The sequence below is a fragment of the Mus pahari genome, chromosome 9 (genome assembly GCF_900095145.1).
Source record: "Mus pahari chromosome 9, PAHARI_EIJ_v1.1, whole genome shotgun sequence".
Classification (NCBI taxonomy): Eukaryota; Metazoa; Chordata; class Mammalia; order Rodentia; family Muridae; genus Mus; species Mus pahari.
The window spans coordinates 56,363,518-56,386,769 of record NC_034598.1 but is presented as its reverse complement, the minus strand read 5'-3'; the positions used below and the strand labels follow the sequence as shown (position 1 = coordinate 56,386,769).

Sequence of the window (23,252 nt, the reverse complement as noted above, 5' to 3'; positions counted from 1 at the left end):
GATTTTTTTGACGCTGCTGTCATATCACAAATTTGCATTTATCAATAACAATGCATGTATATATTTCAGTCACTCCCTCTGTATCCTTATATGTCCTTGAAAACTTTAGTTTTATCCCAAGCAGTAGTGTTAGAGAGAAGTGCATGTGAAGGCTGCCTGCGTGGGCTTTGCCTAAGCCAAGCACCGCACCATCCTTTTGAGAGACAGTTTTCTAGGGAAACCAACATCTCTATAGCTACTTTTAACTATGTAAAGGGGGGTCTACATGACGACTTGAGAGAGAACCTCATGACCCATGGAACTATTTAGTGACTTACTTTAATAGACTCTACCTTCGTGTCCTGCATGTCTGTTCAAATCCAAATGGGAAGAAAAGAGCATGAGCTCCCGGATGCTCCGCAAGCCTCTGCCATCGAGTTATAGCCTAGCCCAGGAGAGAGATTCTCATACTTCCTTAGTTTACATTCTTGGAAATTGTGATTAATTTATACATTAGTTATATCTTCTTAAAGATCTCTTTCTTCAACAAACACAAATTCTATGCTTCTATATATACACTGTAGCTTAGACAAGGATCTCCAGGTTCATGGACCAAAAGAAGTAAGGGTACTTTTACTTCAATAGAGTTATGACTTTTTTTTTTTTTTAAAAGCAAGACCTGAGAGTTCAGGAATGGGAAACATTAACACAATTCCCAGTTGATCACCCTCACTGGAGGTGTTTTAGGATATCAAATATCACAGAACAATTCAGCGATCAGCTATTTTCAGTCATACATTAAGAGTCATTTACAACTAGTAAGTTACATATCAAGTCAAAGGGTTACAGGCAGTCAGGGGGAAAAGACGAAGCTTAGCTGTTAAGACTTGGTAAAGCAACCCCATCATGGTGGCGCACGCCTTTAATCCCAGTGCGTGAGAGGCAGAGGCAGGCGGATCTCTGAGTTCGAGGCCAGCCTGGTCTACAGAGTGAGTTCCAGGACAGCCAGGGCTATGTATCTTAAAACAAACAAACATACAAACAAAACCAGAACTATGTAGAAAGACCTTATCTCAAAACAGACAGACACCAAACAAACCCCAAAGGAAAGAATTGGTAAAACATACAATAAAATTAAAATTAAAATATTCATTTACAGCCCTGACACAGTTTTATTTTGTACATTACACCAAAGACCCTGACGTTTTCCTGTTGTTCACGTATTTCTGTTTACATGCACACAAATGTGGCTGCCATGACCTACAAGTGGACTCTGGAGCTAGACGTCAGCTTATCAGGTTTGGCAGCAAGTGCCTTTGCCAGCTAAATTAGCTCACTGGCCCTGTCTGGAGTTTGTAATATAATACAATCTTAATATATATATATATATGTATGTATGTACGTATGTGTATATATATATTTCTGCCTCTGAAGGCTACAACAAATGTTCAATAATTTTTCAATGTTGACATAATTAGAATAAGAAAATGCTAAATAAAGGCTTAGAAACCTTTCTCCATATGTATTTTACTTGAGTTCCTTTTGAAGAAGAATCATAAGGGGGCATGTCTTACCTGAGCAGGCTTCTTCTGAACGACTTGTTGTGGCTGAGGGAGAAACAAAAGAAGTGTTAGAGTTTACAGGGAAACCCAGGGAGGGAAAAACCTGAGTGTTCAGTCACATGCTCAGTGTGGCTGGGGACCTGCAGAGCAAGGAGAAAATTCGACATTCCGAAAGTGCATCTAGGTTAAAGAGCCTCCACTCAACACCTGCACGTATGGAGGAATGACAGTATAGGGTCGTTAGTACGTGCATTGGAATAGGCTTGCTAGAGGCGTAACTTGGTTTTAAGTCTGCTATCATAGAATGAGAAAGTTGGAAGACTTTACCAGGATAAAGCTTACAAACCACACAATTCATTCATTTGAAGTGATTAATTCAGAGAGATCCTTACTACCAGCAACTGGTGCATGATTAGCACCGCAACCTAATTTGAGAACATTTTATTTTCCATAAAATAAACTTTGTATCTATTTGTAGCCACTCCCCATAGCTTTCCACCTTCCTAGTCAATCTCCTGAGCTTAATTTACCATCAGTCTGCCTTCTGTTAGTTATCTAAATTGCCTTGTTTTCGACATTTCATAGTGGAAGAATCGTGCATCAGGTGCTTGTGTGTCTCCTCTCTCTCTCTCTCCCTCTCTCATTTAGTTTCCAGGTGAGGAGGGAAAGTCATATGGTAATATTTGAGATATTATAACTGGATTTACAATCACCATGGAAATATACCCCTGGGTGTGTCTGTGAAAATGTTTCAGGAAAAGGTTTAGCTGAAGAGAGAAGACCCGCCCAGCATCCCACTGTCTGTGTTTCAGACTGAATAAATAGGAGTATGCAAGTTGAGCAACCACGATCGCCTCTCTCTTCTTCCAAACAGAGTGGCTAGCTGTCTCAGGCTCCTGCCACCCTCGCTTCCTGAACCACTACTGACTGTGTGTACTTGAACCGTAAGCCCACCTACATCCTTTCTGTCTTGATCTGTCAACTCTTTTGTAACAAGAGGGGGGAACACCTCCTTTGACATCAGCAGTTAATCGTTTTGTGTGCCAAGCAGTGCTTCCCTACTTTACTTATCTGGATGTTTATTGGTTGGTGTCTACGTGGGCTGTTTCCACCTCTCGGCTACTGAGAGCATCTCCTATGAGCTTTCATGAACATATTCCACCACGGTAGGGTTTCAGTCATCGTGGGTCACCTAGGATCGGTATTGCTGAGTGGTAATGGCAATACTCTGACCCCACCCGACTTGAGCAGTGGTGGCCAGATGGGTTTCCAAAGCAGGCACAGTATTTTATAGACCCACCACTGGTGTGGGAGAGTTCCAATCTTTTCCCCATGGATGTGCCAGCACTCGTTATTATCTGTCGTTTTTAAAGTCTTGACTTCCAACTGGGTGGAAAGTTAAATTCCATGTCTCCAATTTGAATTCCCCTCCTCACTAATTACGTGAAACATCTTTCAAGTGCTTACTAACTTAGCTTCTGTAAAGAAATGTGTATTCAAATGATTTGCTCATTAAAAAACAAGATGAAACTAAAAATATTTTTTTTCAACACTGAGGCCTGTGCTGGCTAGGTTTATGTCAATTTGACACAGGTTAGGGTCACTTGAGAAGAGGAAACCTCATTTGAGAAAAATGCCTCCATAATATCAGGCTGTATGAAGTCTGTTAAGCTTCTTCTTAATTAGTGATTGTTGGTGGAGGGCCTAGACCATTGTGGGTGGTGCCATCCCTTGGCTGGTGGTCCTGGGGTCTATAAGAAAGCAGGCTGAGCAAGCCAGTACCCTCTATGTCCTGTGCATCAGCTCCTGTCTCTATGTTCCTGCTCTGTTTGAGTTCCTGTCCTGACTTCCTTCAGTGATGAACAGTGCTGTGGAAGTGTAAGCCGAATAAACCCTTTCCTCCCCAGCTTGTTTTTGGTCATGGTGTCTCATCATAGCAATAGAAACCCTGACTAAAACAAGACCCAGGGGTTCTGCTGCTGCTCTGGATTTAGCCCTTTCTCAGATCTATAGTTAATTTTCATATCCACATCAATCTATTTCCCCTTTTGAGTGAAACTTCTGAGATCTCTCTGCAGCCTGAATTAATTTTCCAATCAAGGTCCAGAAATGACTGTTAATCGTCAGTGGCACAAAAGACAGATTTGAAGTCCCAGATCTTTGCTAGATTACTTCTGGACAGCATGGTTATATCTGATTAAAAGCCCTGTTATTTCCATTTACACATTCCTGAAGTTTGCAAATATAAAGGAGCCACCTTGATTTAGAGATTCAAGCCAAAGACATGAAACTGCTCTAGTCCGTCAGAGACATGGGAGGTGGGTTAAACTCACTGTGTTCAGAATACAGAATGTCTGTAAGGGAGTGATGTTTTTCTTGGATCTTGAAAATATATAAAATTAGCAGAGTATATTTTTTTTTAAAAGATGGATGAGATTTTGAAAAGAAAGAGAGAAATTGGCAAGATATTTTCACTTTAAGAAAAAAAAAAGGTCTGCCTCATGACTTTAATTCACAGCAGAGATAACATCATCAAAGTCCAGGTTTTGAGATGATGTTTTCCTTTTTTCCCTAGGCAGACTCGAACCCAGGAAGCACAGCGCGCTTCACGCCTCTTAGGATTCAGAAGTGCGTGCCGAGGGAGTGCTCATTTTCAAAGGGTCGCTTTTAAGTTGAGACGGCCTTTCTCCCTCTTTTCTCCTGCCGCTTACACCTGTACTTCTCCTCCCAGACCGTTTCGAATGCGCACACATTCTCGCAGGCTGTCTGGCTCCAACCACTTGTCAGCCCCCTCCTTTTTTGGCTAAGGAGCTCCATTCATGCGAGTCCTGAACAGCGCGTCTCAATGAAACTCCGAGAGGGCTGCCAGCTCGCCCAATTTTCCATGAATTAGGTCCTGACACTTCAGTGAGGGGAAAGACAATGTCTGAACTTTTGCCAGCCTTGGCTCCAGGCCTAGTTCATGTCACAGACCTTCTCCCGGCTACACTTAGACACAGCCCTTCTTCCTTCTCAGGCCACCAAACAAACAGACCCTTGAATGCCTTCAACGCTGGTTGCGGTTAAAGACTGCTGGGATGTTTTCCCAGCCGTTGGCACCCATTTGCTCCAGACTGTGCCCAGAAAGTTTTGTTGCTGCTGCTGCTGCTGTTGTTCTTCTTCTTGTTATTTTGTTTTGTTTTTATTTTTATGAATGGCTCTGGTCAGAAAAAAAAAAAAAAAAAAAAAAAAAAAAAAAAAAAAAAAAACCTGTGTCAGAAAAAAAAAAAAAAAAAAAACAGACCAAATCATAATATGACCGCCATTCATAAAAACAGAAAGGAAGTAAACTGCCAGCTGGAAGCTTTCTGGGCAACAAATTGCAAGCTTCTTTCTTATCTGCCTGGGAGCATTGCTTAGCTCAGAGCTAAGTGTTGAGACAGAGTTCTTACGGTTCTTAGAAGCAAACACACACTAGCCACTCCATCTTCCTTGGGACTGAGTGATAACTCTGCTTATTAATCTCTAGAGTAGATAACTTCATGTTTTCATAAATCTCGATAAATATATAATATGATGTGTACACACACACACACACACACACATCTTACAGAGAGGTAAAAATCCTTTATCCCTTGTCAAGGAAGGCATGCTCCTCATCATTTTTATTTTCTCACCAGGAAACTAAGGCATAGAAACTTTAATCTCCCTGAGTTTATTTCTGAAATGGAAACAACCTGAACCTATTAATTCTCTCTCCTGAGGAAACCCCTTCACTTCCACAGAACAAAGCAGTCTAGTCCAGAGCCAGCCCAAATGGAACAGCTGTGCTTTCTGCCCTACTTGGGGGTGGGGTTCACTGTGGGGGCCAAACCCTGCTAGGTCAGCTTCTTCTTAGGTGCCGATGCCAATAGTCAATGATGCCAATAGTCAATGATGCCAATAGTCAATGATGCCAATAGTCAGTAGGAGGCCCAGGTAGACCACTTCCCTCAGAGTCTTCTCTTTCTAACAATGGGAGGTCTCTGGGACATGTTTTGAAAGGATTGGATCTCTAATGATTGTTTTCTTGAAGAGGCAGCAACATGTTTCAAGGCGTTTCCTCAGACAATTCTGATGGTTCTGTTTCTACTGAGTGTGTGCACACAGCAGGCTTGCTCAGTGGGGACAGCTGGTCGGCCTCTCCATGCATGGCAAATTAGAATTCACCACAAGAGACTGACAGAACTTATGTGGGTACCCCTCATTTAAACTTCTTGCCTGTGAGGTCTAGATGCCTGGGTATGTGTGGCATATATGTCCACCTGTGTGTGCACATGCACGTGTATGTACACGTGGAGTCTGGATGCATATGTGTGCACATGGAGTCTAGATGCATGTGTATGTGTGGTGTCTATGTTTATCTGTGTGTGCACATGCACATGTGTGTACACATGGAGTCTAGATGCATGTGTATGTGTGGCATATATGTTCACCTGTGTGTGCACATGGAGTCTAGATGCATGTGTATGTGTGATATCTGTGTTCACTTGTGTGTGTACATGGAGTCTAGATACCAGTGTCTTCTTCCTCAGTAGTTCTCTGTCTAAATATATATTTTTTATACTTACATATTTTATGTCTGCCATCACATATATAGGAGCCCAGAGGACAACCTGTGGGAGTCGGGTCTCTTTTATCATGTGGGTTCCATGGGACTGGGACCGCCCACCTTGACAACAAGTAGCCTTTATTCACCAGCTATATGCATTGCCAGCCCTCTTTCTGAGACAGGGACTTTCAATCAGCTCGGGGCTCACTTACTTGGCTAGGTGGGCAGACCAGCACATCCCAGGCATCCATGTGTCTCTGCTTGCCCAGCACTGGAGTTAGGGTCATGAGCCAACATCCCTGCTTTTATGTGATGCTACTAAGTCCAGAAGTTAGAACCCAGTGCTTATCCTTCAGTTGCCTTACTCACCGACCCATCTCCCTGGACCACTTCAAACTTCTAAAATTCAACTCATGAAGAAAAAAAAAAAAAAAAATCACCATGGCCACCAAGAGCAACATCAAGAAACTTAGAAGAAGTGCTTTGTATTAATGGGACATGATCCTATGATCCTGTCAAGATGAAGAGGAGCCTCTCTAACCTTCAGTGTAGTGCTGCACAGGTTAGCTTATCCAAGGCCAGGTCAAGCTGAGCCCAAAGCAGATAAATAACTGTCTTAACGTCCAAATAAACAGCTTGGGGTCTGAATCCCATGACACTGTAGAGCAGATATGAAAAAGGAAATAGCATATTTTGGGCATTCTGAGATCCATGAAGCAATAGGGCAAAGTAGCCCCCATCCCCGAGCCCCCTGCGACACAGGATCTCACTATAAACCTTTGATTGGCCTGGAACTTGCTATGGACACCAGGATGATCTTAAACTCAAGAGATCTGCCTGCCCTGCCTCTCAAGTGTTGGGATTAAAAGTTGATACCACCACACCTGGCATATGTAGGGTGTCTATGTTTATGAGAGGAAATAATGTGGTTATTTTCATTACATTTTACTTTCCATAAAAGATACAGAATCAGTACTTGCTTCACTGACCTAAAACATTGTTTCCAGTCTTACACTGAATCATGTAACATTTTAAATTATTTACCTATTTATTTAGGGTTTTTTTTGGGGGGGGGGAGGGGTAGGGTCTTATGTAGCCCAGGATGGCCTCAAATTCACTGTGTAGCTGAGGCAGGTTTTGAATTCTACCATGATAATAGGTGTGCACCACGAAGTCACACCCAGCTTTGAAGTGGCTTTAGAGAGTCATTTGGCTACCTATGTATTTCCTAGGAGCTGTACCAGGTGGTCACAAAAACTGAATTTTAAAAGCTGAATCATAGTTTCAGGAATAACCTCCCATGTTCTCAAGACCTACAAAGGAATGGATGGTTTATGAGGTGGGAACCAAATGGCACTCCACAGACGCATCTCTCTCCTGGACCCCAAGATTCAGCACTCTTCTCTTGGCAGTGGGGTGCGGCTGACTTCACTTGGAGGAAGCTTACTATTCAACCCAAGCTATTCCCAATCGAGTTAGCTTAAGTCGTGACGCACTTTCAACACTGATAGAAGTCAATCCTTCCCTTTTCAGATTCTCTCGCATCCAGGCTTTTCCCAAGGGTGCCTTTTTGTTGACCTTCCCTACTGTTCTGTGCATCTGTGATTTTTTTTTTTTTTTTTTTTAATCCGTGAATTACAAGGTCTCTGTCCCTATTTTAGCAAAGCCATGTGGCTGGCTTCCCAACTTACTCAATTACAAACCCAAGTGGAACTTTACCCACGGAATTATCTACCTCGGCTTCTCTCGGCCCCACAACAACTACGAAGTTTTAACTTAGGACTGTTTAGAGCTTTCCCGGGGCATAGCTCTGAACCCTGCTTCTGCATGTCACCAAACAAGAGCATCTTTAATTATAACTCAGGTGAGGTGATGGCTGAGGTGACTTAATTTTGTATTTCCACTGCCCAGATGGGAACAGTGCAGTACGTATTTAATGAAGTGATTTAATGCACACGGGCCGATGTAAGTCTCACAATGGGCATCTGAAATGGGAACATTGAGTTGCACAAGTGTAGGCGGGATGACCTTCAGAAAGCTACAAGGTCACTTGTTAGGATGTCCCAGCTCTAGCCCAGATTACCTCCTCTGCATCCACATGGCCCCAGAGGGAGGCCTTTTGGGTAATCATTCCGCTTACCCCCAAGCTTTTAATTTTGGTTTAAAAAAAAAAAAAAAAGAAAAGAAAGTCAGTGTTTTGCCAGCTCTCTTGAAAAGGCATCATTTAAAGAATACATAACTAAAATATTTCTGAGACTATGGCTTCATGAGGGGAAAGGTGAACAAATGAGAAAATTGTATTTTAAAGTAACAGTTGTTTAAAGATCAGGATTAGGAAGAACGTCCTCAATGTATTTTAGGGACAAATCAACACTAGAAAACCATGTTTTTAATGGTAACTGTTTGGCTCAGAAAAGAAGCAGCTTTTGTTGTTGTAAGTTGTAAGTTTTCTAGTGCGGAAACACTTGAACCTTCCCGTGTACCCTAAGCTAGCCTCAAACTCGGGATCTTGGCTGCCTCATTCTCCCTGGTTCTGAGATTGCAAGCATGTACCAGTTTACCTGGCTTGACATCTGAAATGTCCAAACATTGAGATAAAATAACATTTTCTTCTTTTTAACTTGATTGCCTCAGGTATTCTGTTACAGTAATAGAAAGCTAACACACTTTTTAGATATGATTTATCTTCCTATATTTCTTATAAATCACTTCATGTGAGGAAGGCTAAAAAGAATTAAAGATATAAGAACCTAGAGCCGGGCATGGTGGCACACGCCTTTAATCCCAGCACTCAGGAGGCAGAGGCAGGCAAATTTCTGAGTTCGAGGCCAGCCTGGTCTACAGAGTGAGTTCCAGGACAGCCAAGGCCACACAGAGAAACCCTGTCTCAAAATAAATACATACATACATACATACATACATACATACATACATACATACATAGATAAATAAGTAAAAATAAAAAGAACCTAGATAATGAGTTCTGATGAGTCTCAAGTAAATCAAAGAAAATGACTGTAGGCTTTTAGGAATACAAGGAGACCCCAACTCCAACTGACTAGCAAAGAGTTTTTGAATATAGCCAGCGCCATGATGATACACCTTCCACAGTGGTAAATTCTGGGAGTCAAAAGTTGCTCAGAGTCTGTCTTTCTACCCTGTTATCTTACGTCCCCCTCCCTTGTCCCCTCCGTCCTTCCCCCTTAGAACTACAAGAGCGAGAGGTGTTGCTTTAGTAATGAAATGTCCAGCCAAACAGTGGTTCCCAACCTTCCTAATGCTGCGACCCTTTAATACATTCCTCATGTTGTGGTGACTGCCCCCCAACCATAAAATTATTTTTATTGCTATTTCATGGCTGTCATTTTGCTACTGTTATGAATCCTAATGGAAAGGTTTGACATGCGGGGTATCTGACATACAGCCCTCTGTGAATGAGTCATTTGACACCCCCCCCCCAAAGGAGTCAAGACCCACCGAGACAAAGGACGAAAACAAACAAACAAGCAGTACTAACACACTCTTCCTTCAAGCTGAGCAAATTTCCCTGTCAGGTAACAGGACCAGTTCCAGCAAGTTAACCCATCCCCGATTCTTGAAAAAGATGACTTTGTGTCACCAAACGATGAGAAGGAAGGGAGACAGAAGGACAACGGAGTTTGGCTTCAGTCAATTTGGCTTCCACTGTGCTGACCTGCCCATGGTGGCTGATGGGAACTCCTTCCTGGCTCTGAAATCAACTCGCACAGACTTTTCCTTGGATGTCGCTCTGCCCTGCCTCTGTGGGCTCTGTCCGATGAGGTAGAACAGTCCGTCTTTTTATTCAGCTTTACTTTACCATGAGATGGCTCTCCTGGCTTGTCTGGGCTATCCCTGGAAACTGCTGAGTACATTCACTTGGGTCACGGACTGAAGAGTGAAGGAAGCCATTCCTGATACCCAGTGAGTGACAATGCCATTGCTGCCTAAGGACTGGCTGTGACTCATTGTCCCCCTCAAAGAATTCCAGAGACGATGGGTAGTAAGTAAATAAATAATGCTAGCTTCTGCCCACAATCAGGAATCTGACAGCGCCGTCACGCTTTTAATGGAAGTCAACGGGAGTTCTGCTCAGTTACACTGAAGAAGAACAGAACCCCAGGGCATGCAGGGGCCCCTCAGAGAGGGCAATAACTGCTCTGTTTGTTTTAGGGTGCTCTTCCGACTCCCTGTCAGTTCAGCTGGGAGGATCCCAACTGTACGAACAAGCTGTCTATTGAAATAAGATGCCTGTCTCCCTACAGACGCAGTGGTGTAAAGTCCTTGGCTCTAGATAACAGGCTTTGGTATGTCTGGGCTTGCTGCCACCTGTGTGTATGCACCTCTGATCTTGTGAGGGAATGTCAGTGTTGTAATTTTTTTTTTTTAAATAAAGGGAGGATGTTTAGGAGGCACTGATTGTATTTGCCCTTTCAGGATGTAGAAGCCAGTCAGTCAGGTGGAGCTATTACAAGGCAGCCTTCTTTGGGGCCTTGGGGTGGGGGTGGGATTTCCTCCAAGAAACTCAATATACTTTGCAAAGTTTGGAGGTTATAGTCTCCTGGTAGCCGGGGAGTTCTACCGGGAAAGGGCTTTCAAGATAGCGTTATAAGATACGGTTTGGGAATTAGAAAGACCAGAGGTGGGGTCTGGGACTCACTCTGTGTAAGGAGTTCATAGGACTCCTTAAGCAGTTTAAATGTCACTTTCCTCATCAGTGTAACATGGATGCCTCGCTGGATTGTTGGGGGTAACTAAATTGGAAGTCACTAAAGTGCACAGCACAACTGCAGGTGGTAGGAATGTAATAAACACCACTTAATAGCACTAGGGCGGGCTGCGCTGGTAGCCACAGCGGCAGCAGGGGCAACAACAGTGTTTATGATTTCATTGTTCAATATCAAAGACCTTGGTGACACCCTTGGGAGCGATCACGGGACTCTGCACGATTTGCCGATCTGTCACTGGAGTCTTGTCATTGTGGTGGTCTTGAGAATTCTGGCTTCCAGCCTTCCAGGAATATCCATGGCCACCAAAACAAGAGTGTTTTGTGTGCTTTGTTCAGCCCCGCTCCCAGCCCCCACACAGAACAATGGAAGTTTCCTTTGTATCGTGTGATGCAAAGTTCACACGCACAGAGATATTATCTAGACTGACTTCCTTCATTGACCACTAGCCTGGCTATTTTAAGTACCTGATTAGTGGATAGAGCTGCCCTCCCCAACCTCCCTCATCTTAAGGATGAGGGAATCATGAATGGAATCATGGTAAATAGTGGCTTACAAACTACCTCTGACCCATGGGTTTTGTTTATCAATGGATCTAGTCAGTAAACATTGAAGTAGTATGAACTGGGCATTGATGAGAATTCCTTAAAGCTTTTTCCTAGTATTGCTGTAATATGACACTGCATCAAGAAGGTAGCCCCTTAAGAACCCAATGGCTACCTGCAAGGCTCAGCCTTAAGTCTTTCCTGTTCTCCTACCTGTAAAGCTCTGGGGAGGGGGGGAAGGGAGTGTTTCTGGGAAAGAGAGGCAGTCTTTAAAATGTACCACTGTAGGGGGATTTTTTTTAGAAAGAAACTTGTAGTTTATTGCATTTGTGGATGGAGAGATGGCTCAATCCTTAGGAGTACTTATTGCTCCTGCAGGGGGCCTGGGTTCGGTTCCCAGTACCCACACCAGGGCAGCTCACAAATGCCTATAATTCCAGTTCTAGGGGGAGTAGACACCTTCTTCTGTGTTGCTTTCTGCTGGGATTCCTGTAAGGGGAACAGCTCTTTCCCCCAGTCTGCTCTGCAGTGCCCTTAAGTCCTTCAGAGAACAGCTGCTTAGTTGCCTCAGAGTGGCTGGGTCTGTCTCCTGACACCTGTAAGGCTTTCTCAGGCTCCTTTGGAAGTCAGCTAAGAGGTTACAAGTTAGTCCTGTGAAGGCTGCAGGGTAGGGTCTACGTTTCCAGTCCTTTGACCTATATGTAGATCACATCCAACATACAAAGCTCTGGTTATATAAAGAAGGTTACATGCCAGCAGAAACGCTCCCCAGTTTTGCTCACTATGCATTCGTGCACGCTGCATAGCACTGGGGAAAACAGGGGCATGATGAAGCATGACTTGGTAATAAAAAAGGGTTAGGGGCCAGGGTTCTTCTGAAGGCGTGTCTTGCATTCACCAATTATGGCCACCATATATTAAGATAGTAAAACACAGGGGCGCAAATGTGCCAGTGGGCTGTGTGGAACAAACCATTGGGTGGCAAGAGATCCAATAGTTCTCTAATGAGAAGTCAAAACATCAAAGGATAAAAAAGATGCTAACACTACTAAACAATGTGGCCATTATTATAATGCCGAGAAAGTAACGAGCACAGGAAATGGTCACCAGACTCCTGCAGTGCTAGTTTTACCCTCTCTGTGATTTATGAATGCTCAGAAAGCCACCACTGTTGAGAAGCTATGGCCTACTTATTTGGCTGTGTGGGGCAGCAGATTGCCCACAACGCTCACTTGTCTAAATCAGGATTTAAAAACGCCCATAGCACCTTCTCTTTAGGAGATGTGAGGATTCTCTTCTCTCTGAAGGGGTGCCGTGAATATATAGGTAATTTTATAAACCACGTGTGAGGGAGGAATTTGGGCAGCTGACAGATACTTCGAAACCATCCAGGAATAACCGTGCAGCTCAGATGGATGTTAGAAAAGAGAAACTTAAAAACCATTCAGGAATAGCGAGGCTGCTCAGGAAGGATGTTAGAAAAGAGATACTTGGAAACCGTTCAGGAGTAACAAGGCTGCTCAGAAAGAAGATGAAACATGGGATGTGGTGGTTGATCCCCAGGGGAGTTAGCATCATCAGGGAAATGTACTTCCTAGGTGTCTCTGTGAGGGTATCTCCAGAAACTTTCAAAGGGGAAGAAGAACACTCTGAAAGTGGGTGGGCACCATCATCTGGGCTAAGGTACTTGGCTATTCAGAAGGAGGACCTCTCCTTCCAACAGGACAGTTCTGTTTCTGCTTCATGGGCTCTAAGCTGTTCCTTTCGCTTGTGAACCTGGACCCTCAAAGACAAATTTCTACTGAGAGACCAAGAAACAGTTAAGGAATGAGGCTAATTAAACAACGCAATATTTAATTAGCTGAGCCAAGGGCCAGAGACTCAGACAAACCTCAACGTCTTGGATTTGTTAAGAATTTTAGTCTGCTACTGATGGTGTCAATCTTTCCCCATCAACTAATAGGTCCCACATTCAACATTGTTGAGGGGATGGAAAACTGTAGATGTCTAATTGGCAATTTGTATGCTAAAAACGCTGTGAGCATTTGGACACACTTGGGGATATATGGAGACCTCCCCGCCCACAAACACGTATATTCATAGACACATAGCTATAAACTCAGTCAGCTCCTGGCTCCCGTTCTTGTAGCCCTTGATAAACAGGGGGGTTATAATCATATAAAAGGTCTTTATAGGAGTGAAACTCTTTCAACATTGGATTGCTTTATATAGTTGGGAGACGGCGGTTTAGGAGGGAATAAAGAAGGAAATTCCAAAACGTGAATGGTATTTAAACCTCTTAAAATTTTTTTTCTTCAAAGGAAGAGAAAAAAAAAAAAAAGAAAGAAAAAGAACAAAATTATGTTTTCCTATCCGGTGCAAAGGCATGCAGAAGGACCCTGGGCAGAAAAAGTAACTTTGCAAAGAATGAATAGAAGAACTCAGTGCCTCTCATCCCTTTCATAGAACATGTGGGTCAAAAAAAAAAAAAAAAAGAAAAAGAAAGAAAGAAAGAAAGAAACCGCAGTAACTATAAAACAACCTTTCTTTGATGCTGAACAAAAAGTAAGCTTGAAAATTTTAGGGCTACTGCGCACGTGAATGAAAAATACAGATGCCTTTCCCTCCAGTGCAGCTCTGTCTGCCATCTTAGCGGCCCCGTGCTTAACTCCATATGCAGATGGCGTAAGCATCCAAATGCCCAGTCAGCAGCAAAGCGCTGCAGTGAACCTTACAAAATAGGCCTTTCCCCTTCTTGTTTTCAAAGTCGCAAACCATTAGAGTGCCCCCTTGTTCAATATCATCATTCTCACCCTTCCCAAGTTACAAATTCAAGGTGATACACAAGAAGACTTATGTCATTTTTTTTTTAAAAAAAATTAAGATACTGATTATTCAAAATATAGAACTTTGATCGCCTTTTCATTTCCCAAAGTCAGTTTCTAATGTTGATTTCCCCAAAGGCCAGGGACAATATACTAAGGAAATATCACCTAATTCTTGGAGCTTGCCCAGGAAGTTTGCATTTCCAGTTTTCATTATTTGAAAGGAGGAAATGGAAGGCTACTTAGTTATTCCATGGCAGAGAGAGTCCCAGTGGCTGCAAAGGAGCTGGCAGAAGGAGACACAACAGTCAGGGTCCCTTTGGGGGCAGAGTGTCACAGATGTTGTCATTTCAGTGGGCAAAGGCAGAGAGAGCACTTACATGAGCTCTGCCTCCCCCAAGCTCTCCCCTGCCCCGGTTAGAGTTGGAAGTGAGCCAGCCCTGCAGAAGGGCAGGTGTGGGCACAGTTTTCAGTCTTTTGTAGACAGTCCCGGAAGGACTGAGGTGGTGGTCTTGGCCATGCGCTTTGACTTAACTCCAAGAGTGAAGAGGAACAAACTACAGAACACCGGCCTGTCTAGAGGTCAGTAGACCCCTTTCAGAGTTTTATTTACAAACCAAATAGGAGTGAAGATAGATTACTTCCTACTGTCCAGCCACAGGAAAGAAGCGTTTGTGCAGACATTAAGACGTACATCAGAGGACAAAGGAGCTCCCAGAGGTGCCTTTTTCTTAGAACCATTCAACTAGGTCAGGACTCACAATACCTTGGGCTCTGAAAATGGTCTCTGACAGTTTAGCTTCTCTGAACTGTCACACACACACACACACACACACACACACACATACACACACACACACACGTCCACCTTTTGAGATTTCCTTCCACCTATGGGCCTTACTTATTATCACAGAACAATTTCTGTTTCCTACCAAACGCCTTACACTTTTGTGCCTGCTACGTCCTGACACTTTACAGAAGTTCATTTAATGGATCAGTGACTTATTTGGGCAAGGGCAGACAGCCAGTTTTGCTGATGGTTCAGTGACTTGATTGAATAGTCTCCCTAAAGTCAACTTTCAGCTGAGCTTTGTATAAAGTGGACTAGAAACAGGGATTCCCCAAAGTGCTTGACAGAAATGACTTGAAATACCTCCAAGGTTTATTTCCCAGGGTGGCTTAGCTACTTCAGTACACATTCTTTTAGAAAGATCTAATTGAAATAGATTTTGTTTTTGCAAAAAAGAAAAGAAAGAAAAAAGAAAAAAAGAGAAAGGAGAAGATCAAACCAAGGATGAGTCTTTAAAATTAGCAACATCTTTCCGGGATCGGAGAGGAGTTGGGAGAAGGCAAAGTCTATGATCAAAATGCACAGCATGAAACACTCTTTTCATTCAAAACAATTAGCAATATCTTCCGTTCCTCGGCAGATGTGAAGCTCTGTGGTCAGGTGAGCTCTGAGAAAGAACAACAGTCACTGCTTTCCATAGCCAGTGTGTTGCGGGCGCCACACCTCCACAGGGAAGATGACAACCTGAGGTGGCCTTGTCAGAGTCCCTCACAGGCCCCCCCCTTCCTGGACTATGGACACAGGAAATGGTTCCAAGAGCAGAGAAGTGTTATGTAGCCCCTGTGGGCTCAGTGTTCAAGACTACACAAAAGCTAGGCTAGTTCCCTGGAGGTTTTTAGGTTCTGCAAGTTTGCTGTGCACGGTCCGGTCCAAGTTTAAATTTTTTTAAAATTTAGAAAATGAGAAAAGCTTAAAGTAAAGGAGGGGTTGGGTTGTTTGACTGGAAGGTCAGAATGTTTGCGACTGGGACCTGTCGGGGAGGGAAGGAGGGAGAGGGGAGAGGAGGAGAGAGCAAGAGGGAGAGACAGAGCAGGACAGAGAGGTGAAAGAGAGAGAGAGTGCTAGAAGAGAAGGGGGAATTGAGCGGGGGCAGGGAGGAAGAGGAAGATATGAATGAATGGAACCCAATGAGTTCTAGGGTCTAAGTAGGGAATCAGAAGACATTTGCACTAATCTAGTAAAGACATTTGGAAAGCCCGTATCACAAGGGAAAACCCCAGTTTCTAACTCATTTTCTGCTCCCAAGTCTCTCTGAAGCATTAAGCAAATCTCTTTGCTTCTCTGGCTTTCACTTCTCCCGTGCAAATGGAGATCACTTTCAAATTCTGCAAAGTACAGCCTTTTGTTCTTTAATTACCAATTCTATCTCTTACCTGGCCACTTCAAAAGGCCAGTTGTTTTCAGCGGAAGGAGTCAAAAGGTATACAAACTGTTTGGGGAGCAAGCCGCGTCCATACAAGATCATGATCCTTTTAAGGGCCTTAGATGGTACCTCAATGGACATTTTGAGAAACTGTCATGTTCCCCACCACCACCACCACCACCACCACCACCATCATAATGGGAATCAAATTCAGTTCCTTTAAGTATGGTACTTGGTAACCATCTTGAAGTGAGGGAAGAGGAAGCCATTTATAAAAAGTAAATTTTTTTAATTTTTAAATTTTTTTCTTTTTAGGTCTAGATGAAAGTTCTGTTCAAAACCTGTGTACTATCTGATTCTTTTAAAATTAGTGATAGAACTCAAAAGTGCTGAAAGAGAGCCACAGAGCAGCTACTCCTGTAGGAGAAAGGAACCCTGGCGATGCTCACCCAGAAACTGACACACGTTGTTCACATTGCAGGCAGTCAAGCAGTAATGTTAACCACAGTTAACAGTGACCAGCGGTGACCATACTGAGGCCTAGAGGCAAGAAGACCTTTGTTTTCCTTCTAGGATGAACTGAAGCTGCTTCGGGAATTGTGGGGTGCACTTTTTGTACCCCATAGCTCCCTCCTGTTAAGGGCTGCCTGAAAGGAGTTTGACTGGATGTTTCCTGTGACAATGGGGTTGTTTCAGAGCTCCAGACAGCTGAGGCTGGTGATCCCCCAGGAACACTTCCTTTGTGATCTTTGTAGTAAATAAGACTGTAAACCAGCGTCCAAGCTGATTGAAGGTGGGTTTAAAGGGAAAGAGAAAATGGTGGCCGTCTGATGATTAAACAAAAGCTTATGGCTGAACATTTCGGTCACTATCATTTAATGTTTTAAGGCACTACCCGTAGGGAACGTGCCAACTGTGGGCAGGTGGGGAAAAAAAAAAAGAAGAAAAAGAACCCGTTCACCTTGTGGCACACACGGAGGAAACCAGTGCTGCCACTTGAAATCTCAAGGGTGAGCTCAGCTCCCGAGCCTCGGAGGAGCCCTCCACTTCTCTCCCTGCCTCCCAGGAATTGATTCTACAATGTTAAACACGTAATTTGTAAAGCTATTGAGAAGTAAACTCCTTGTCCACAGTCACTGGAGGAGTTGCCAAAGGCAGATAAATCTTCAACCCAGGAGTAGGTAACCCCATGCAGCTCAGAAAACAAATGCCGCCCTGGCTGCAGGCAGCCCTGTTGTTCCCCTTCCCTTGGGGCTTCTGTGTGTGTGTGTGGGGGGGGGGAATTAACACTTTAAAAATTCAGCATTTCCTTAATAAACAGTGTGACTTAGTGGAGATGCTGATGGTCCTGGGTTAGCATCCCTGAGAACGGAGAAATTATTTTGGGCTGAGCAAGTGCTTAATGAGAATAGAGGCTGTGTGGCTCAGAGTTGGTCATATATTATCCTCTGTACTTTCTTCCCAAAATAGACTTAATGGAAAGAGGATGCATAATATCCCCCTTCTCTAAGGAAGCGCCCCCCACTCCCCCCCACCACCACAGTCTTTCTAAAAACAGCTTTATGGGCCTTCAGTCAATAATAGCTCTGTTTCAGCCCCTCTCACATCTTACTTCCGCCATGTAGGAACTCGTGTAGTGACAGGCATATCCACCTCCGGGTGCACAGAGCTGGACAACGCCCAGGGTCTGCAGCTCGCAGCCTCCTGCAAAGGTCTATCGGATGCCACATGCCACGATTCTCACCTGAACACTTTATAGTGGTTTGCATTTAACCTCCCTTCACTCCACAAGGATGAAGAGGGAAGAACTGCGAGTTAGCCTAGGATTGACCTCCTTTCAGGGAGCAATCACTCAATGCCCTACTGAGTCTGAAGCTCAGACACAAAAAGGCAGATAAGGACAGTGTTCAGAGAGTGGAGTGACATAGGCACAGAGTGGGGACTCTGGCGTCCAGACTGCTTCAACTCAGTCTCAGCCATGTAGTTGAGATTGGGGTAGGGTGTCTTTCCCAAGGACCTGGAGATGAAATGTTCTAGGGGTCCTGTGTGTGTTTCCCTCCGTGTAGCTCGGCAACCAGTAGGGCATTTCCTCCTCCTGCTCAGGTCTAACAGCATCCTGAAGGCATCCAGTCCCAGCAATGACTTGTGAAGGAATGTTTTGCAACTTTGCAGACACATTCTAAGTACAAGGTAAAAACCGCTGGTAGTTAGACTCGAAGGCAAGGTGCCAAAGGCTTATCACTTAGAACACAGCGTGGTTATATCAGGAACTGCAGGAAAATGTACCTTTGTGCAGCAGCATAATTAATTAAAAGAGTTAAAACTTTTCTTCAAAGGATTTTTAAAAATTCACCTTTGGGATAAGGCATCATGGGAAGATCAGGGTTTAATAAAAGTTAGTGGGCAGAAACTTTCAAGGGGAGTCCGTGCAGAAGCTCCTGGGCGTTCTCAGGGGCCAAAGATAAATGGCATGCTTTCTTCTGTTAAGTTTTTACCTCAAAACACATGGTTTCTCCCTTCTCTAATACATTTATGGTGAGGGCCACTCTAGAAATCAGACAGGATGGTGGGAGAGCCATGGAGTAGGGGAGAGACATGTGCCCAGAGAAAGTTGAAAAAGAGGACAGCAGAAAATGAGGAGACACACTTGTAGGGGGTGAAAAATATCTACATAAGAATAAAGTCTGGAGGGTACAGAAGTCAGAGGAAAGTCCATCCTGAGCCACCCAGCCTTCTCCTCCATCCCAAAGTGAATTCCTTCTGCCAAATGACAGATTACTGTCTGAATGGACTCAGAGGTCTCCATCCCTCCCACCTGTGTGTGTGTGTGTGTGTGTTGTTAAAGTAGGTGAGGCAACTAAAGGGACAACTAACTGGTAATTATAGCCCCAGGGTTATAAAATCTGAGTGCCTGACCTAGATGCAATAGGCACCCCATAAACGAATACACGGAAGAAGTTTGAGGCTCCTCTCCAAACACAAAATGAAGAACAATGGAATTAGGTTAAAAAAAAAAGGTTAAGGAATTGGGGTGGGGGGAACCATTTTAATACCTTCCTTTGAAGCCGATTCCCTTAGAAACTCATTTCTGAGTGTGTAATGCAGCCACAGTGGAAGTGAAAAAGGAAGTGAAAAGCCTGAGAACCTGCACCTATCGTCCAATCCAACATACCACTCCTGGGAAGACTCGAAGGGAGGCAAGTCGGGACACCATGCGAATGCATTGTGCTTACCGCGAACAAAAACATGAAACCAGCAGAGTTGAGCATCAACAGATGAATGGATATTCCTCATTCTCTCTCTCCCTCTCTCTCTCTCTCCCTCTCTCTCTCCCTCTCTCCCTCCCTCTCTCTCTCTCTCTCTCTCTCTCTCNTCTCTCCCTCTCTCCCTCCCTCTCTCTCTCTCTCTCTCTCTCTCTCTCTCTCTCTCTCTCTCTCTCACACACACACACACACACACACACACACACTCTCACACACAGAGTAGTGGTGGTAGCTCTGTTTATTTATCTCTCTCTCATACTGTCTCTCTGTTTCTCTATCTCTCTTTCATACACACACACATGCACGCGCATGCACACACACACACACAGTGTGGTGGTGGTAGCTGTCTCTGTCTCTCTCTGACACACACTCACACAGGGTGGTATCTCTGTCTCTCTCTCATGCACACACACACACACACACACACACAGGGTGGTATCTCTGTCTCTCTCTCATGCACACACACACACACACACACACACACTCACACAGGATGGTGGTGGTATTGAGAAACTTGGAACTTGGCTCAGCTGTAAGGAATGGAATTATGTAGAAAACTGGATGAAATTGAAGAGCTAAATCTAGAAAGACAAATATCACAACTATCAATCTATCATCTATCTAACCATCTATCACTTATCATTTAACATCTACAACCCAGCTGTCTGTCTATGTATGTATGTATGTATGCATGTATCCATCATCTACCTTTCTGTCTATTATCTATCTATCTGTCTATCATCTATCTACCTACCTATCATTTATCTAATCATCAATCCCTCTGAGCTTGGAAGGGAGACTGTGTGGGAGAAGACAGAAATAGGAGAGGGTGCTGAGGAGAAGATGTCGAGTGTTCTCTTGTATGCAGGTCTTAGGAACCCTCTTTATGAATGACCATACTTTTATTTATTGCTTGTCTTTTCCCTGACTAGACCCAAGTTTGCCAGCTAGTGGGGATGTACAGCTTAACCCCAACTTCCAACTGGGGAGACTAAGGAAGGAGCATGGGGAGCCACTTCCCAAAGCCATGCTTAGAAGAGCAAGATGGAAATACACATTCCAAGCAATGCCTTTCCACTTTCTCCTGCCCGCCCCCTCTTCTTTTCTCAAGAGCTTTCCATTACATTTTAGTATGCCCTTGATATTTTCAAAGACTTGGCGTATCCCCAGATTCCCAGCCTCTAAATTTCCGAATCCAGGAAATATTTTGTTCGGTATATGAATTTCTTCTGAGACTGTATTACTACCTAGAGGCACAGGTTTCCTGTACACACCCACACCAGGAGTCAGCAGCCCTTCTACGCAAAACCAGGATTCAGGATTCATCGCTCTCTCAATAGCTACTTTCACAAAGAAAGTTTAAAAGGTGACCTTTTTGTCTCCTGAAGGGCGTTACTATGTAAAACTCAAATTAGTAACTACCCTGACCCCTGCTGAGATGTGCCTACCGGAAATGTGTTGAGTGGTAAATGCAATTACTTCCTGCCTGAAAAAAACCAACAAATTACCAAATGCCAGGGACAAAAGGCTCGGTCTTTAAACACTAAATGCCAGGTACCCGAAGTCTGTGGTGCTTTTTGTAAGCTGTTCTGAGTTCTTTGCAGACAGTGGGGTAGTATGACATGTTAATCCACCCACGGATGAACAGCAGATCTGAAAGATCCTCTAATGAGGCAGCTGTATTTTTATTTAATAATATTACTAATTATTAATAATATAGCTGTTTTACCATTAACATCATGTGTATGATCTGTTTTTTAGTATTATCAATGGAATAATGACTGTTTATTGTTTTTGAGACAGAGGTCTCTAACCCAGTCTGGCCCTGGATTCTCTTTGTAGCAGAAGAGAATGGGACTTGAGCCTTTGGCTTTCCTACCTCTACCTCCTGAGTACTGAGTACACTTCCATCTCCTGAGTACCAAGTACACTACCAACTCTTGAGTACTGAGCACTACCACACCAGGGTCACAGGCATCTTACTCCTCACTAGTTTAATGATGATTTTATCTTCCAGGGTTAAGAAAACTAACCCTGGAATTAACTGATGATGAGAATGACTGCTTTACACTTCGAAACAATGTTTTTTTGGGTAAACATTACATTTTTTTCTATGTTATTTCATGTGCAGAGTTCATGCATCCCTGGCCCGCCCTTCCTCCTCACCCTCCTCGCAAGGAGCCAGACCATCCGCTCTCGCTTCTGTGGAGGTCTTCCGCGTTGCTAGCTCGCTTGCCACATTGCTTGATGTGTTTATCCGTGTGAGTGACACAGATGGGCTATTGTTCTGTTCTGGAAACCAGTCTATACTTTTATAGTGTTTTCTGTCTGCTATTTATGGGACCTAACCAAATCTATCTCTGTGGAGTAAAGTTTCCAAAGGGACATGGCTGCAGAGTTTATGAGGTCTGAAAAATACTTTTATCTGATAGCAATTTGTTCCAGTAGAAAAACTCTGTTAGATGAATCAAGACGAGCTCTACCTCTCCCTTTTCCATCCTGTCAAGAAATTTATCACAGCGGTACTCTTCTTCTTCCACAGAAATTGAATATATACTAATGGTAATAAAATACATAAATAATTTGTATTTATATATTTTCATATTAACACATATCTATCATCTATTAATATCATTATATACATAAACATAAATGTATATATACATGTATAAATATATTAATTTATAAATATACACATGTAAATATGTCTATATATTTATACACACACACATATATATGTGTGTGTGTGTGTGTGTGTGTGTGTGTGAAGTTTTCCAAGTGTCCAGAATAAAGGAGACCTTGTAGACAAATTGTTGCAATTGCCCAGGTTCTGAATTAGTAACTGGGTGTCCTTATCTCCAAAGGTCTCTTCTTGCATCTCTGTAATGCACCTCTTACTGTACAGCCAAGCTTCCTTTAGTGATCCTCGGGTCATACAATTAAAGGAACATGTGATGTCCTTCAAGGCAGACTCAGGGGAGGAAAGACGAATTCCATTTTCAGTGATCAGAAGCGGTACTTTGCGGAGCCGACTCAGACGAATTTGCCACAAGTAACACGCCTAATGCCTCCTTTGGAAATGATTTACTTAGGAAAAATCCCAATTTAAAAGCTTTGCCCCTGAAAGGGGGGGGGGGAAGAGTGCTTTCATTTTCCTTATCTAAACAGGGAGTTCTCCCTGATTAATTTTCTGGGTAATTATGCACTTTGAGTAATTAGTGAAAACGCACCTCTCTGTCAGCTTGCCGTTCAGGGTAGGGATAAGTGCTTGGGTAGCCAGCCTCATTAGAGTCTACAGAGACACTCAGAAGTAATTCCTGTCTTCCCTAGGAAGCTTCAGTCCCATCAGAGAAAGAAGGAACAAGAAACAGATACATAAACGAACCAAAGGTCCAACCCATATATTAAGATGGCGTATCCGGGGACCGCACCGACCAGGGAAACCTTGGCTCTCTTTCCTTTCCCTACCATGCCTTCTTCCCTCAACTCCATTTCTCCTTGGTGCCTGTCTAACACTCTGGATCGCTTGGTGATGTTTATAGGCAGGTAT

At 43.6% G+C, this 23,252-nt stretch overlaps 1 protein-coding gene across 1 annotated transcript in view; it reads right to left on the bottom strand.

The window, feature by feature from the left end:
- Positions 1–23,252, bottom strand: part of Hmga2 (high mobility group AT-hook 2) — a 110,002-nt gene that overhangs the window by 8,007 nt on the left and 78,743 nt on the right. Inside the window, 1 exon segment of the mRNA XM_021205038.1 lies at positions 1,554–1,586. Within this exon segment, the coding sequence (XP_021060697.1) occupies positions 1,554–1,586 (33 nt within the window).